The sequence below is a fragment of the Gopherus evgoodei genome, chromosome 2 (genome assembly GCF_007399415.2).
Source record: "Gopherus evgoodei ecotype Sinaloan lineage chromosome 2, rGopEvg1_v1.p, whole genome shotgun sequence".
NCBI lineage: Eukaryota > Metazoa > Chordata > Testudines > Testudinidae > Gopherus > Gopherus evgoodei.
In genome coordinates, this window is record NC_044323.1 from 12310189 (window position 1) to 12329116 (window position 18928).

Here is an 18928-nt window from a genome sequence, read left to right on the forward strand (position 1 = left end):
TACAAACTCGTGGGAGTTAGCCCATCCTGCCACCTGCAGTGCTGCAGCTACCCTCTTATTTTTAGCAGAATATATCTGCTCGAGCTAGAAATTCTAGCTCCAGCTAAGACATACCCTAAATCAGTGGTTCTCAAACTTTTTTTCCATGGACCACCTGAAAATTGCTGAGGGTCTTGGCGGACCACTTAATGATTTTTCCAAATGGTGTTTTTACCATTAGCTAACTATTATAAAGTGCTTTGGATAAGAGCACTATATAAAAAAACTTTATAATTAACTTTTTTTGTTCTACAAATAAAAGCACACAACTCATATTTTAATATCAGTAGTCTTACCTTTCTAATGCGATGGATGTGCCCTCTCTCCCCTGCCACGGCAGCCCCTACGCTGGGGCTGGGAAGGAGGGGGTCTCTCCCACACCATAGCAGCCACAGAGCTGAGGCTGGGAAGGAGGACCTTCTCTCCCCGGCAGCCCCAGCCCTGGAACTGGGGAAAGTCACATCTTTTTCTGGCCACTGCAGCCCTGCACATCCCAAATTCCCCCCCTCCCCGCTCTCTTCTCATCCCACTGTGCCCTCCCACCTACTCCCTATTTTCCCCAAGGACACCACCTCACTTTATGTGTGCATCTTCTCCAGGTCCAGGCACCTAATTAGTGGAGCCACACCTGCACAGCTCCACTAATTAAGTGGGTGGCCCTTCGTTCTCTTGTGTGCGGCCGTCCAGGCATGCAGCTTAGAGGGATCTCTCTGCGAACCACCTGAATGGAGCTTGTGGACCACTGGTGGTCCACGGACGACAGTTTGAGAACCTCTGTCCTAAATCACAAATATGATTTGTGTTCCTTGATTAAGTTACTGCAACTTTTAAAACAGGTGAATAGTGATTAACAAATAACTCATGCCCTTGACTGCTTGTCCATATATATAGTCCATTTTTGGGGAGTGCACATGTACTCGACACTGAGGTCTTTTGGCCAGCAGTGTCTGATAGGGCTTGCATACCCCCTGTGCCCGCTTGTGCTCAGCTACTGAGAGGCATGAAGGACTAACCGCTATTCTGTTCTTTCTCACCACCTATAGCTTTGAGACAGGATTCCAGTATCCATGTACCACACTGTTTCTTTTCGATAAAAATATAGTTCATATACTTAGTTGCCTGTTGATACCTCTGTTTTAATAGATTTCATTTTTTGGGTGGAAGATTTTAGTACTTGTACCTTCCCTTGTAAATATTTCTTGATCAGGATCTTGCCAGCATCAGGGTATGAGGTTGTCACATTCAAAGTCTCCTGGATTTAAATATTGCCCCTTTTGTGAGTTGTACTTTCTATTAATGATGAGCACAATAGGTCCCTTTTTGGTTTGAGGAAGACCCATATCCTGAGTAAATACACTGTGTACAAGCCCTTTTCAAAAAGAACTTTAAAAGCCAGAGAGGTGAAGCTTAAAATGTTTCTGCTTGACCACACTATGCAGCCTGCCTCAGATCCAGGTCATACTGACTGATTGACTGACACACACATGCCTGTTGTGTCCAGAGATGCGCCTGTGAGCTCAGCTTCAGTTAGCTCCAGGGTGCCACTGACTAAGCCACAGACTTGCAGGGATTCTGGTGGGACAGTTCTAAGAAGACTGTCACAGTTCTGGGGCAATTGCTCCTTTAATCTGCCTTCTGAGGTCTGCTCAAGGAATGCCATCTCAGGCCTCTAGCCATCACCTTTCTCTAGGCAGGGACCCACGTTCCACTTCCTCTTAGCCAGAGAGCTGCAGATCCCCTGCAATTCACTGTGATTATCCCAATAAGGTCTGACTAACACCTGGCCCCTCCTCTTTGCTTTCTCTCAGAAGGACAATGACAGTAATTTATCAGGAACTGAACAGCTCTTCCAAAGCCTAGTACATTTATTTAAAGACAAAAGCATACAGAGAAAACATATAAAATAATGAAAAGGTGTAAACACACACTAAATTTTCCAGAAATCAGCCTTCAGTTTGATGACAGGTTCAGGTCCTTCTAACCTATCTCCTCTTTAAGCAATGGATTACGTCCATTTGTTGAATTAAAAAGAAAGCTTCTCTGTCAGGATAAACTCAGCCTTTTATACTAAAACTCTTGCTTTGTCTCCTAGCCTCCTGAAAACAGGTTCAACCAGTCTCTGCCCTTCTCCCTGGGAGGTCAAGCCTTAAAATTAATAGGCAGCCTGTTTAAGACTAACATAAGGAAGTACTACTTCACACAATGCACAGTCATATCTACATAACCAGCTTTGAGATTTGGTATTAATCACCTGCTAGTAAACCATAACACACACATACATATAACATATATTGATACGAAGGGCTATTAATATTCTGTGGTCTTATATCATCTGGCCCACCTCAATATAATGGTCTTTGAAGTTTTCATGCTTTCAAGGCTGACTCAAACATTCAGATAACATTCATAACGTTAAATACAATAGTCTCAAGCTAGGCCTTTGTTGTTCATATTTGCTAAAAAGATTTTGAAGGGAAGGAGTTCTCTGAAAACACCAGCTCAGTGTGCAGCAGCAGCCAAAAAAGCCAACAGACCCATCAGGAATCATTTGGAAAGGGATAGATGATAAGACAGAAAATATCATAATGCCACTATATAAACCCATGGTATGCAACACCTTGAATACTGCATGCAGTTCTGGTCACCCCATCTCAAAAAGATATATTAGAATTTGAAAAAATACAGAGAAGGGCAGAAAAAATGAATACAGATATGGAACAACTTCCATAGGGGTAGAGATTGAAAAGACTGGGCATGTTCAGCTTGCAAAAGAGACAAGTAAGAGGGGATATGATAGAGGTCTATAAAATCATGAATGGTGTGGAGAAAGTGAATAAGGAAGTGTTATTTATAGGGCTGTTGATTAATCACAGTTAACTCACTTGATTAACTAAAAAATAATCATGATTAAAAACAATCTCGATTAATCGCAGTTTTAATTGTATTGTTAATAAAATGCCAATTGAAATTTATTAAATATTTTAGATGTTTTTCTACATTTTCATATATATTGTATTCTGTGTTGTAATTGAAATCAAAGTATATATTATTTTTTATTACAAATATTTGCATTGTAAAAACAATAAACAAAAGAAATAGTATTTTTCAATTCTTTTCATACAAGTACTGTAATGTAATCTCTTTGTCGTGAAAGTGCAACTTACAAATGTAGATTTTTTTGTTACATAACTGCACTCAAAAACAAAACAATGTAAAACTTTAGAGCCTACAAGTCCACTCAGTCCTATTTCTTGTTCAGCCAATCACTAAGACAAACAACTTTTGTTTACATTTATAGGAGATAATGACGCCCTGTTCTTATTTACAATGTCACCAGAAAGTAAGAACAGGCATTTGGATGGCACTTTTGTAGACAGCACTGCAAGGTATTTACATGCCAGATATGCTAAACATTTGAATGACACTTCATGTTTCAGTCATCATTCCAGAGGACATGCTTCCCCGTGCTGATGATGCTCGTTAAAAAAATATGTTAATTTGTGACTGAACTCTTTGGGGGAGAATTGTATGTCTCCTGCTCCGTTTTACTCACATTCTGCCATATATTTCATGTTATAGCAGTCTCAGATGATGACCCAGCAGTACATGTTCATTTTAAGAATATTTTCACCGCAGATTTCACAAAATGCAAAGAAGGTACTAAAGTGAGATTTCTAAACATAGCTACAGCACTTGACCCAAGGTTAAAAATTCTGAAGTGCCTTCCAAAATCTGTGCACCAGGCTTTCAGAAGTCTTAAAAGAGCAACACTCCAATGCGAAACTACAGAACCCAAACCACTAAAAAAGAAAATCAACCTTGTGCTGGTGGCATCTGTTTCAGATAATGAAAATAAACATGCGTCGGTACACACTGCTTTGGTGGTTGAAGTATGAACGGACATATTAATCTTTAGTGCATCTGGCACATAAATATCTTGATTCCAGCTACAACAGTGCCATGAGAACTCCTGTTCTCTCTTTCAGGTGACATTGTAAACAAGAACTGGGCAGTATTATCTCCTGCAAATGTAAACAAACTTGTTTGTCTGAGCGATTGGCTTAACAAGAAGTAGGACTGAGTGGACTGGCAGGCTCTACAATTCTACATTGTTTTATTTTTGAATCCATTTTTTTGTACATAATTCTACATTTGTAAGTTCAACTTTCATGATAAAGAGTTTTCACTACAGTACTTGTATTAGATGAATTGAAAAATACTATTTCTGTTTTTTTACAGTGCAAATATTTGTAATCAAAAATAAAAATTAAATGAGCACTGTACACTTCATATTCTGTGTTGTAATTGAAATCAATATATTTAAAAATGTAGAAAAAATCAAAAAATATTTAAATAAATGGTATTCTATTATTGTTTAACAGTGTGATTAATCACGATTAATTTTTTAAATTGCTTGACAGCCCTAGTTATTTATCCCTTTACATTACACAAGAACCAGAAGTCACTCAATGAAATTAATAAGCAGCAGGTTTAAAACTAGGAAGTATTTCTTCACACAACACACAGTCAACCTGTGGAACTTATTGCCAGAGGATGTTGTGAAGTATAACCAGAAGTATAACTGAGTTCAAAAAAAGAATTAGATACATTCATAGAGGAAAGGTCCATAAGTGATTACTAGCTAAGATAACATGCATCTGACGAAGTGGGTATTCACCCACGAAAGCTCATGCTCCAATACGTCTGTTAGTCTATAAGGTGCCACAGGACTCTTTGCTTCTTCTAGCTAAGATGGTTAGGGATGCAACCTTAGGTTCCAGGTATCCTTAAATATCTGACTGCAGGAAGCTGGAACCAGATGATGGGATGAATCATTCAATAATTTTCCTGTTCTGTTCACTCCCTCTGACACATCTGACATTGACCACTGTCGGAAGACAGAATGCTGGGCTAGATGGACCATTGGTGTGATCCAGTATAGCCATTCTTATGTTTTGTATTCCTCTAAAATCAGAAGCACACCTCTTCATACAGCTTTTGCAAAAAATTGGTCACAGTTGCCTCCTCCCTTCATTCCTCATCTAAATCCACTCCACAGCCTGGTTCAGGTACCAGGTATACACACACACAGAGGTACACACACATTACACAGTCATTCCTCACTATTACAGAATCCCATCGTAAATTGGATTTTGTTGTAGATCAGGAACTAAGTGGTGGTTGATCCCACAATGCCCTTTAGGCCCTCGGAACATGAGTACAAGGGCATCCAGCGTGCCTATGTGGACCAACAGGCAGGGCTGGCTCTAGCAATTTCGCTGCCCCAAGCACGGTGGCACGCCACGGGGGGCGCTCTGCCGCTCGCTGGTCCCGCGGCTCTGGTGGACCTCCTGCAGGCGGCCCTGTGGAGGGTCCGATGGTCCCGCGGCTCCCGTGGAGCTGCCGCAGGCATGTCTGCGGGAGGTCCACCGGAGTCGCAGGACCAGCGAACCGTCCACAGGCACGCCTGCTGCAGGTCCACTGGAGCTGCCTGCCGCCCTGGCAGCAACTGGCAGAGCGCCCCCCACAGCGTGCCGCCCCAAGCACGCACTTGGCGCGCTGTGGCCTGGAGCCGGCCCTGCCAACAGGCACTGCTGAACAAAATCTCAAGGTCACAAAGTACATGCGCACTACCAAGAGTGGTATTTGTATATGGACAGCATATCTTAAAGAATTCCAGTTATTGTAAAGGCAGGTAATTGTTCTATGTTCAAATTTTTGAAAATTTCAGGATTCATTAACGTTTTAATGAATGTATGGTTGTCTGAATACTTATACATAACAATACCCACAAGTAGTAGCAAAATTGAACTTGGAGTTTGGTTTCATAAATTAATTAGTAAATCAGGTTTTTGCTGTTTTACTAGCTCTAATAAGAACTGTTTACACTAATAATGTTTGTTAAAACAATGTTTATAAATATAAGTTATAATACACTCTGGAAATTCTCTGCTGTGTAATTTCCATTAAAGAACCAGGATTGTGTGATATGTGGAAATACTAGGTGCAGCTTTCAATCTTGGATGTCTATAGTGTCACCTAAAAATATGTTTCAGGAACATTATTGTGATATTTATTTTCCTTTGAGTTATTTTCCTGAAGGTAGAGATTTAATTATATTACCACTTTTGTGTTGCTTGATTCTTATAACTAGCGCTAATAACTATTTTCTTGTTATCAGAACAAATACCAAGGATTTTTTTTTTGACATTGTATCAAGCAAAGCTTTTGAGATTACCATTGTGACTCTCATCTGCCTTAACATGATCATTCTGATGTTGACCAGTGAAGACCAAGATAAAAAAACCAGAGATATTCTTGACATCATCAACAAGGTCTTTGTTGCCATATTTACTGGAGAGTGCCTCATGAAAATACTGGCTCTAAGACACTACTTCTTCACTGATGGCTGGAATAGATTTGATTTACTGGTTGTGATCCTTTCATTAGTTGGTAAGTAAAATTTGCTGTTAGGTCAAGAATTTTGTTTTGCCAGCACCAAGCAAAGAAAAGGTTAAAATGGAGATTTGTTTGACCAGTAGTAAATGTTCATGTAAATCACATAGACAAACTCTGGTTTCATTGGAGTTGTTCTATTCCAGGTGTAGGCAATTCGTTCCAAATGAACAAAGCAAGCAAATAAAAAAGCAAATAATTCCCACCTCATCTCCCGCCCAAGAAACAAACAAACAAAAAAATCCACCACATTGCTTTCACTAGTGTCTTTGGAAAAGAGCAGAGATATACTAATGGGTATAGTTTTCAATCTACCCATAAATGCTTTTTGGGAAAAGAACAAGTTTGGGTTTTATTGAGTAAATAATATGGTAAGCAGCAGTTCTGGTCTGTTATATTAGAGTAACTCTTTCATATAGTTATTAGTACTAAAACAGTGGCTGACCTTAAAAATCTTTACTTTCTCAGCTAGCAAATAATTAATTTTACTGCATTTTTCCCAGTATAAAGTATAAGAAATATCACAGTAATGCCAGTTAGACAAAAAGATACATATGTGAAGATATTAATGATAGCCACTGTGTGAATTTTATAAGAAAATTCAGATATTTATTTAATTTCTGTTTAAAAAATCAAGCTACATCCTGACAGGTACTGAACCATGAAGTTCACGAGAGTTGTAGTTGCTCAGCAGCTCTCTGGATTTGGCCCGTTATTTGTGAATGTTGAGAATATAATTGTACTTGGTCTTTTCAAATAAAACTGGGTGACAGTAAAATATAGTATTAGCAGATGAAGGTAGATAATTTCTATTAGAGAACTCAAGGTGGATATACTTATTTTCAGTTCTTCCTTGCCTGTCCCATCTAAAGAGAATTCCCGCCATGTTTCTAGTTGCTTAAACCATCCCTTTTTCTTTCCACAACAGTGAACCACCCACCTCTTAAAATCTTCCACAACTTTTTGTGAAGCACTACAATCTTCCCCTTCTGCTGGGCCAATCCTTTCTGCTTTTATCAGTGCTGCTTCCACTTTCTCCCTGTCTCTGGTTTCCTCACCAGTCCTCTGGTTTTCATATGCTTTCTACCCAGTCACAGATTGTATAATGGATCGTTCACCAGAACTGACAGACAAAACACTTGCTCTCAACTTCCTCCCTTGTTTCTGCATAGCACACTAAGCTATCCCACAAACCTCAAAAAAATGTCTAGTTCTCTGATGAGTAGCTACATGACATCAGGCATTTATACCCCTGCTGTGTTGCTGAATGTACCAGTTACTCTAAATCCTAATATGCCATTAATTTCATTTTAAATTCAGTGAGTGATAGAAGCATAGTCATGCGTGGTGGGGGATTAGAAATGAAAGGGTTAATCTGCTGCTCTTTTTTATTTTTATATTTACTGCTTGCTAATTCCATCAGGAATTACCAGCTATACCAGGAATTAATGGATGCCCCTCAGTTAGCATCTAGGTGGGCCTGGCGAAGGAGTCATGGGTCACAGTTTCAGATAAAATATTGAAAGTGAGGTGCAAGCCATATGGCCGGCTTCCTGCACATGAGGCCTGAGGGGCAGAAAGTGGGTGTTTTAACTGGTTGAGTGCCAATTAATTTTATCTCTAGAATCATTAAAATATTGTAGTCTAAACAGAGAAACAAGAAATGGTAAGCCAAATCTTGATAATGGTCTCTCTCACTGTCAATTCAGGGACATGACTCCCAATATTTTAGTTACATGGGGTTCGTTCCATGACTGAGAGTACATCACGATTAAAGACAAAGTAATCATAATTATTAACTATGACCATTTTATTATTAACGAAAGAAAAAAGAAATCATAAACAAACCTCAGATAATGGTTATTTCAGTTACAATCTCTTCTTAATGCATGTCTGGGGAGAATTTACAACAGAGATTACATCTTTGAGAGTTGCGCTTCCCTGAGTGGAGATGTTCTTCTTTAGGTAAACATAAACCAAAGTATGTGGTTCCCAATATCAGCATTGATTATTGACTCAATGTAGCATAGGTAACTAGCACAGATTACAGAGGGGCAAAACAATTTCATTTAAAGGTAGGTGAATCCTGTTTAGTTTATCACAGATAAAGTTGAGTACCCTTAACTAAGGGTGGTCTACAGTACAACCCTAAGTGTTGTAGTTAAGTCAACCTAAGTCTAAGTGCTGACAACTGGTGTAGACAGCCCTAGGTCGATAAAAGAATTCTTCCATGGACCTAACTACGCCTTTCGGGGAGATAGTGCAGCTGTGCCTCTGTAGCATTTCAAGCATAGACAAGCCCTATGTATCATGAAACCAATATTTTAGGCAGTTATTTAAAAGAAGTTATTCAAAGACCTGTCTTGAGAAAGGAAAATTAATAAATATTAAGAATCTTAAACTTGAATAAAATCCCATTATTTTTCTCACTTTATCAAGGTTAGCTGATGTGTCCTCTCTAGGAATATGTAGTCCAAATGACCTGGTGTGCCAGGACAAGTAGTTAATACTTTACATTGCAATAGCATTTCAATAGCCCATTAAAATAATTACAAGGAAAACTGAATCTAACCCCTTGGCAGTGCTTTTGCAAACTCTATCTCATCAGTATATGTTGCAAAATCAATGCTGGACTGGGAAGTTGCCTCTTTTTTATGCTGCACCTTGGTTTATTTAGTTCTCTGTTCTTCTTAGCTATCTGGTTAATATTGCTGTTTTCTTAGAGAGCTAAGATGAGCTGCTGAGCTTAGATAAGGGTGCTGTGAAGTGTGTTGCTGTTGAAATTGAGAGATGGGACCAAGTGTTGCTACTTTCTTGCTCAATTCAGAAAGATTTATAATATTCTATTTATAATCTAATTGAAGGAGGAAAACACACCTCTTTTAGAAGTGTGACTAGATTCAAATATCAGCCACTTTCACCCTCCATTGGCTCAACACCCTCCTGGAGTTGTTCTGGTCATTGTTTTCAGCTCAGGAATTAATAGGGTTTAAAATTCTGTTTCAAATTCATCTCAACACCACTATTCCCTATAGAAAGGGGTTTCAGCTCTTGAAATAATCTTTTAAAACATAAATTATGAAGTCTTTAAATTTGAATAGTCATCAAGTAAATTATCGTCCTTTCTTCTTACCAGTCCCTATCAGACCAAAGTGTCCTCTTTAAGCTTTGCCGAGTACTGGGGGAGCATATGCTAAGGACACCTGGTTACATTCCTTGCTCCAGGTGTCATAAGCCGATGCCCATAAATGATCATCACTCTTGCTCTTGAAGTGTTTGGGTGAGGTTTACATCAGAGACAGGTGTCCAGTTTTCTGAGGCTTCAAAACTAGAACAAAGCAGCAGAGAGAAGAGTGACTTATGTACATCCACAGGGAAACCACTCTTCACCCAGCATTGAAGCCTGCTTGGTCAGAACACAGGAGTTCCTTGATTATTCCTTGTAGAAGTGCTTCCCTGGTGTTGCCTGAGGACAGAGATCAAAGACAGTTTTGATTTTCTCAGAGTCCTTGATGTGGGACACCTCTGCCACAGATGTTAGCCGCTCTAGTACCAAACGCAGAGCCCACCTTTTGGCTCACTGCTCCCCAGAACCACCACATAGGGCCTCTCATAGGACAGAACCATTGACTCTGGTACCCATCCTGGGCTTGCTGAGACTGGCTATTTCATCAGTGGCAACTGAGGAGCCATCACCCTTGATTTCTGCAGGGTAACAGATCTTATTGGTGCAGACAACACCAGAGGCCTACGCAGCCATGAAGGATCTGTTGTGCCACTTGGAACTGCCTTCACCACACATTAAGGCTGACAATGCCCTACTGGGGCCATCACATGCAGTATAGACTTTGACACCGATGTTAGGGTCTGTTACAGAACCCACAACTTAAGATCTAGTAGCATCTTCCTCAGCTTCCTCAATGCTAGCACCTGGATTTCCAGTCCCTTGTTCCACCGCAGTTCACAGTACAAACAGATAGAAAGCCCCTGTTGCTACCACCAGTACTACAGTTTCTATGTAGATCACAGGCTATGGCTACATTACTGCGGTAAGTCGACCTACGCTACGCAACTCCAGCTATGTGAGTAAAGTAGCTGGAGTTGACATACCTTAAGTTGAGTTACCACAGGGTCTACACCGCTGGGGGTCAACGGGAGAAAATCTCCCATTGACTTACCTTACTCTTCTCTTTGGGGGTAGAGTACAGGGGTCGATTGGAGAGTGATCTGCAGTTGTTTTGGTGGGTCTTTACTAGGCCCGCTAAATCGACCACCAGTGGATTGATTTCAGCGTGTCGATCCCTGCTGTATTGTAGACCTGCCCACAGCCCTGGTCTCTGATTGCTGAAGGGGCGTTCCAAAGAGGATAGAGTTAGGCTGTTCTCAGTGATGGCACATGACAGAACAAGGAGCAGTGGTCTCAAGTTGCAGTGGGGGAGGTTTAGGTTGGATATTAGGAAACACTATTTCACTAGCAGGGTGGTGAAGCACTGGAGTGGGTTAGCTAGGGAGGTGGTGGAATTTCCATCCCTAGAGGTTTTTTAAGGCCTGGCTTGACAAAGCCCTGGCTGGGATGATTTAGTTGGGGTTGGTCCTGCTTTGAGCAGGGGGTTGGGCTAAATGACCTCCTGAGGTCTCTTCCAACCCTATGCAATGCAGACTTAGGCACTGATGTTGGGGCCTGTTACAGTAGCAATGTCTATGACTCCATGATTCTGATGATGTGGCTCAGTACCACGCCACCTGGGCCTTCAAAGGACTCTATTCCTCATCAGAGGGTGAAGTGGGTTGTTATGTCACCCAGTTCAGAATATCCAGAGAGTCCTCCAGGACTTATTCCTTCTCTCACAGATGACACTCTGACAAGAGCAGATCTACAGACTGGAGTGCCTGGTCTAGGCATAACTGGCCTTCAGTACCATACCAGCCCCACCACTGGCCACACTCAAGATCCACTTTGCTGCTAACCTACTGAAGTAGATTGCTGAGAAGATAAGGTTTCCCACACAGTACAGAGAGGTTGCTCATGGTCAGTACTGAGCAGCTGCTGGAACCTTTCACAACCTGCCTCAGACCTATCATCTTCATCAGCAGAGCAAGATCAGCGTCTCGGGGGTGTCTCATAAGTGAATATTGTCTTGGTTGGTCCACCAAACCAGAGATGACAAGTCTTTGTCTGGGATAAACACTAGCTTGTCTACATGGTGTGCCTGAGGGCAGTACACTGACCTGAGCCCTGATTGGTTGGTGTGGGGTCATTCCTCTCAGTAGGTGGAAAGCAGTATTCATCGGATGCTTTGTCCCAGTGCCTAAGCCTGGAAGTGAACACCTCCACATCTACAGAGACTAGTTTATTGGGGTGGTTCTGGACTCAAACCTTGGGGCTTTTCTGCCCCAACACAGGTTTCTAGCTATATGAGATCTCTGTGCACCATTCAAGGGCCAACCCTGAATCACAGTAAGGAACTGCCTCAGGCTCCTGGGAGATATGGTACCATTCACTTTTATATTAGGCTTGATAACATCTCTGTAGTGTTTTTTCTGCCCTTGTCTAGCATGTTTGCCTTGGCTGAATTGAGAATAGAAAACTTGTTTTGGCAGTCTGGAATCAGGCATCTGAAGAAAATGACCTTCCCAGTGAAGTTGATGATAGATAATCATCGCCTCAATGCTTGTGATATTGGCTTGTGAGAGAATACCAATGTTAATGTGTCTATCAGCCCATTTAATTAGAAGAATCTTATGCATACAGCATTGATGGTATTTCTCCAGTGCCTTAAGATGTCCTGTATATGTTGTCCCGGTTTCAGCCCATCACCATAGGGTGGGGGTCACAACAGCTTTGTAAACCATAAGTTTGGTTTTAATTCTGATGTCGCAATCTTCAAACACTCTTTAGCTCAGAGTCCAAAATCTCGGCTAACACATTTGAGCTGGTACTGGATTTCTTTGTCAATGTCAGCTGTCTGTGAGAGATGGCTTCCAAGATACGGGAAATGCACAATGTTCTCTAGAAGGCTATCATGGATCTGCGTTGCTGGTTCTGGGAGTTGTGCACCAGGAGCTTGCAGACAGAGGACCTTTGTCTTCTGGATGTTGAGTGTCATTCCCATTTTCTGGTATGCATCAGCAAAGATGATAGTCGTCTGAAGATCTGTTTCTGAGTGAGCACACACTACAGTGTTATCAGCATACCGAGGCTCAATGACTAAGGTCGGTGACGTTTTGGTTCTGGATCGGAAGCAGCCCAGGCTGAACAGAGTACCAGCATATCTGAGCCAGCCCTGGTGACCTCATTAAAATGGGGTCATGACCCACAGTTTGAGAATTGCTGAAATAGAGCATCACAGTGAGGAAGATGAAGAAGAGACTCAGGGCAGTGACAGGGCCCTGCTTAATGCCTGTCTTCACCTTAAAAGGAGCTGTAGTAGACTCATTATAAAGGATCACTGCTTGCATGTCATCATGAAGGAGATGAAGAATACTGACAAATTTTAGTGGACATCCATACTTCAGAAGGATTTCCTGTTTGTAGCATCAAAGGTATTTGTCAGGTCAATGAATGCCAAATATGTCTGTGTTGTTCTCTACATTTTTCCTGCAGCTAGCAAGTAGTAAAGATCACGTCAGTAGTGCCTCTAGATGGTCTAAACGCACACTGAGATTCAGGAAGAATGTCTTTGGCAAGAGGAAGAAGACAGTTCATGAAAAATCTAGCAAGGACTTTTGATGAAATTGCCAGCAGAGAGATTCCTCTATAATTTCCACAGTCAGATTTATCTCCTTTCTTAAAGATCATCGCAATCATAGCATCTCTAAGTTCATCTGGAATTTTATCATGGTTCCAGATTTTCAGAATAAGCTGTAAGGTGAGATCCTTTCCCCACTGCTTCTAGATTTCTGCAGTAATTCCATCGACTCCAGATGCCTTGTTGTTGTTCATCTGTTTAACGGCTCTACACACTTCTTCCATGGTTGGAGGTATTCTGAGTTTAGCTCTGATCGGGTGTTGTGGGATGAGGGTGAAGACACTGTCATCAACAGCGGAGTCCCAATTGAGGAGATCTTTGAAACGTTCCTTCCTGTGTGCATTGACAGCTTCCATTTCTTTGATCAACTCCTCTCAGGTTGACCTCCAGATGCACAGGACATAAATGGTTTTAACTGCATTAAAAAAGCCATGTATATCATGGATTTTGGCAAGGAGTTGAATAAATTGTATAATACTTTAATCAATCACTATTTTTGACTCAATGTTGAAGTTTACTCCTACAGTTGCTTCTTGAAAAAAAGAAATTATGTTCTGTTCTGTTCTACTTAGCTCATTTGACAGTGCCCACCTTTGTGACATCTGTGCACTTTCCAGAGTAAGGAGATTAAATAAAAGACTATCAAATGTGGTTCCTTTCCATTCCACTCTCACTGGAGGGAAATTGAATGAGAGAGTGTGACAATCTGTACCCTTATGTTCACCCTTATGGCCCTGCCACACTCCTCCCCAGAAAAGGGCCGTTGAGAGTTCCTCCATGCTTCCTAGAGCGGCTGTGTGGGAAGCAGCCAATCAGTACCCAGCAGGCTAGTATAATAAACGCTGCAGGGCCAGAGTGAGTTCAGCTCCTTGCTAAAGCTGAATGCGAATGGATGGTGCTATGGGCTGGCTGCTGGAATGCCACCAGGACAAGGCGCTGAGGTAAGGGTGGAAAATGTTCTGGAGCCCTGGGGGAGTGTCCCAGGGAATTGTAGCAGCAATGCAGTTTATTTAAAGGGACATGGCAGATGGCTGCTATCTTATAGGGTCCCTGGGCTGGGACCCAGAGTAGAGGGTGGGCCTGGGTTCCCACCACCAGCCACTGGGAAAGTGGCCTGGACTTTGAGACACCTCAGAAGGGGGACTGAACTGTAGTAGCCCAGCTGGAGAGCTGCAGCCTGAGAGGGTGAAAACATTGCCTCCTGGGAGGGAGCCCTGGGACACTGCTTTATATTGGAGCAGGGACAGCTTGCCAGAAACATTACAGAGGGCGCTGAGAGAGGCACCTATTGTAACCCGGAAGGGGTCTGCTTTGTTTTTATTTCACATACAGACTGTGTCTGACTCAGCCAGAGTCAGCCTGAATGGAACCCAGACAGTAAGACTGCTGAAGCATGTGGCGAGAAAGGCCTTTGCTTTGAAAGCATTTAGCTTGCTAAGTTAGATATTGTGTGTTACCTTTTTATTTTCTTGTAACCAGTTCTGACATTAATCACTTAAAATCTATCTTTCTGTAGTTAATAAACTTGTTTTATCTGATTGATGTATTTGGGAAACTCCATTTGAGATAACAATTTTTGTGCATATCATTTTCTATTAATAAAATGAGAGACTTTATATGAGCTTATATTGTCCAGGAGAAGATAGGACAATATAAGACATACATTTCTGGAGGAAAATCTAGGACTGGAAGTTTTCTGGTGTTGCTCTACAGTGTAATTCAAGAGTGGCTGGTTATAGAACTCATACACCATAGCTGGGAGTAACTTACATTCTGGAGGTGATGTGTGAGCAGAACAGGAATGGTTGCTCCCACAGTGCAGTGTAAAAGGCACCCCAGGCTGAAGACTTGAGAGGATACAGCTGTTCAGCAGTCCAGATTGTATCCTGGGTAATGTCACAGAGGAATTTTTTTTTATTTGAGAGGGTTAGAAGTGGTAAATTAATATGCAGTGTACTGTTCTTAGGGAAGACAATATTGAAGCATGCTTTGCATTTGCACTGAAACATAGGGGGACTTGTGGTAGTAAGGAAATCTTTTAGGTTCCATGTATCTTGAGTAACTTACATGTTGCTCATTACTGTAACATCTGAGCATCTTGCAACTGTTAATGTATTCATTGTCACAACATCTCTGAGAGATAGGAAAGTGTTATTATCCCCATTTTAAAGATAGGCACAAAGATACCAAGTTACTTTCCCCTGGTCACACAGGAAGCCTGTGTCAGAGTAGGGAATTGAACTCAGATCTCCTAAGTTTCAGACTAGCACTCTGAGAATCTGGGGAGATGGACAAACTAATGATAGAGAATAAGCTTAAGATTGCCGTTCCATCCAAGCTTGCTTATAAACCAATCACAACCATACATCCTCTCATATTATCCTGGGATCAGGTCACACAGTACTGTGAAATAAGGACCAAGTCCATAAACTTAATGTGATACTCTATGGGAAGCCAGTGAAGAGAGCGAGGCACCAGGATATTGTATTGGTGGTAATCTGTGCCCTCAGTGAGGCGTGCTGTTGCATTCTGCACCCACTGCAGTTTTTTCAAGGCTTATGTTTTTGAGCTCAAGTAAATTGCATTACTATAATTCAGTTGGGAAGGTATTCTTATAACCAGGTCAATGGTAGCAAGAATGGGACAAAATCTTCCTAATTGTTTGGTGGTGATAGAAAAAATGCCATACATCCTTTTTTTTTTTTTTTTTTTTTTTGGGCAAGAACTTTGTGTTAGGAAGGAGGCTTGAAAAACTGCCAAGATGTGGACTGTCTTGATGTTCTGTGGGTATGCATTGTCGACTGAAGAGAGCTGCAACTTGATGGCTGTTTGAAGTGTTAACTTCTGTCTGCTTGGGATTAAATTTTAATAAGCTCTACCTGAGCCAGGTGCTGATGTTGGCCAGTCACTGGGAAAACAGGGTGACCATTTTGTTATCCTAGGTTGAAAATGACAAATGTGGGTCATTTCATATTGTTGACATTAGAGCCTATGAAGTCTCCCCATTTCTCCCATCGGCTAAATGTAAATACTGATTGAAGTTGGGGAGAGAATTAATCCATGTGGGTCTCCACAAATGAGAAATCTGGTAGCAAAGGTAGCTTCTTTGTGTGATTCTGAAGAAAGGATTCATATAATTAGAGAGCATTTATTTGGACCACTGTCATTTCCCTTAGATGGGATAATAATATCTTGCAACAGCCATAGTGAATATTATGGAGAGGTCCAGAAGGGAGACAATTGACATTTGTTCTTTATATATAGTAAGAGATTTTCCATTAGCAGTAAGTGTACTGTTTCTATTCTATATCCTGGCCAAAACCAGACTATGTTAGATCCTTTCCTTATCCCCCAAACAGAAAAGGAAGGACAAGGCTTAGCATTTTTGATAAACTTTTTTCTCTGCAAGGAAAAGGCAAAGCCTTTTAGACCTCCTTTAAAAAAAATCATAGTGATGCAAAAAAGGGCAGTTGGTAGGCACACAGATTTAAAACTGTTGTCCAGAGATTTCTTCAAACTGCAAATATTTACTTCAACAATTGCTGTAGTACTACATCCAGTGAGGTATCTTGCATCCAACACAGAAGTATATTTCAACAAGTCACGTGAGTCTTAGGCACAATGACATGAGTCTTAGGCACAACCTTTATCAGCACAATGAAACATATGCATGTTACTTATCTAGGAACTTTAATTTTGTAACATTTAAAAGGGTCTTTTGTTTGTTTGCTTGTTTCTAAACTTTTGCAGGTATAATATAACCTTTTTAACAGTGTAACTTTCTCTTTAAGTGCCAAGGATGCTAGCAGTTTTGCTGGCATTGACAGAACAATATCATTCTCCCTTGTAACACAGAAATAAGCGTTAAACATTTTCTGACCTCATCTGGCAATTTCATAAAAGATAATCAAACGTACATATGTATATCTAGTTTTCTTGATTTGATAATTTAACACTGAACATTTAACAATAAAACATTTCTTTTTCTTTCATTTTAAAGGTGTTGGAGTTGATGTTGTTTTAAAGTCTCCGTCACTGTTGAGAATCGTTCGTTTGGTGCGGGTTTGCCGAATCCTCAGACTAATACGGCAAGCCCAAAGAATTAGAACTCTCCTTTTTACATTATTGATGTCCCTTCCTGCTCTGTTCAATATTGGTCTCCTGCTTTTTCTGATCATGTATATTTATGCTATTTTGGGCATGGCTTTCTTTGCCTATACTGATTTGGATGATAAGATTGATGACATTTTCAACTTCCAAACCTTCGGTGGCAGCATGCTCTGTCTCTTCCAGATCACAACGTCAGCTGGCTGGCACGACCTTCTTAACCATTTCTTAGGGACAAGATCTGACTCTTCCACTCCAAATTTAAATATACAATGTAGAAACAATATTTCTTATGTAGCTAGCTCTGTAGCAATTATATATTTTGTAAGTTATGTCATTATATCATTTCTTATTGTTATAAACTTGTATATAGCTGTTATTTTAGAGAACTTGAATGTTGCTACTGAGGAAAGTAGAGAGCCTTTATGTGAAGATGACTTTGATATGTTTTATGAAATATGGGGGAAGTTTGATTCTGAGGCGACTCAGTTTATTGAGTATTCTGCACTTTCAGACTTTGCAGATGCTTTGGAAAAACCCTTACGTGTATCAAAACCCAACAAAATTCAGCTTATAGCAATGAATCTTCCTTTATTTAGTGGAGATAGGATCTACCACTGGGATATTTTGCTTGCTTTTATCAAAAGAGTGTTAGGAGAATCTGGGGAGATGGACAAACTAATGATGGAGAATAAGTTTAAGATTGCCATTCCATCCAAGCTTGCTTATAAACCAATCACAACTACCCTTAGAAGAAGACGAGAGGAGCATTCTGCCATTATTATCCAAAGGGCTTTCCGGTCCTATTTGATTCAGTGTTCTATGAAACAGGGCTCTTTTTCATACCAACACAGAACATGTGACAGTAGCATCTTTGAAGATGTATCTGAGAAGGAAGGTAGTCAGTCAGATAAATCACAAACTGCATCTTCCATTTCTTTCCCTCCATCTTATGATAGTGTCGCTGAGGCCACTAATGATAACTTGCAGGTGACAATTACAAAGTCAAGCAAAGCCAATTAACTTAAATGGAAATAACCTTTTGATTTCAGAATATAATACTATAACTTAACAATTATAATAGTCTTTATTAAGAGTTAATGATTGCATAATCCTTACAATGATGAATTTTTACCTTTGCGAGTTCTCCCCAACATGAGCAGGAGTTACGCAACTGAGTCCTAAATATTAGTTGCAAATCAAACAATCGCAATTTTATCTTTAGCTACTGAAGTAAAGTTTTCAACTTACTATTATACAAGATCATACCAGTTATATCAGTGGTTGCATATAAACATATTAGACTGTAAAACAATAAATGTGGTTATATCTATCCACAGATAAAGTCTGGCTGTATACGTTTATTGTGAGTAATACAAGTATGTTTGTTAATAGCATTATATGACCTTGTGTTTGTTTAAAAAACATGGTTTATCGCATGTAAAAGGCAAAATTTACTGTATATGTTGAATGGTATTGCCTAATTTTTATATTTAGGTACCTAAGTAAAAGTGGCCTGGTTTTCAGATTGTAGAACACATGCATCTTCCACTCATTTCAGAGAGTTATTGGTGCTC

At 40.5% G+C, this 18928-nt stretch overlaps 1 protein-coding gene across 1 annotated transcript in view; it reads left to right on the plus strand.

Annotated features, from left to right (window-relative positions):
• The window catches only part of LOC115645405 (sodium channel protein type 5 subunit alpha-like), a 120909-nt gene extending 102280 nt beyond the window's left edge, over positions 1-18629 (plus strand). The window contains 3 exon segments of the mRNA XM_030550005.1: positions 6221-6235; positions 6237-6492; positions 17245-18629. Of these exon segments, the coding sequence (XP_030405865.1) occupies positions 6221-6235; positions 6237-6492; positions 17245-18374 (1401 nt within the window). The 3' untranslated portion in view covers positions 18375-18629.
• The last annotated feature ends 299 nt before the right edge of the window (positions 18630-18928 follow it).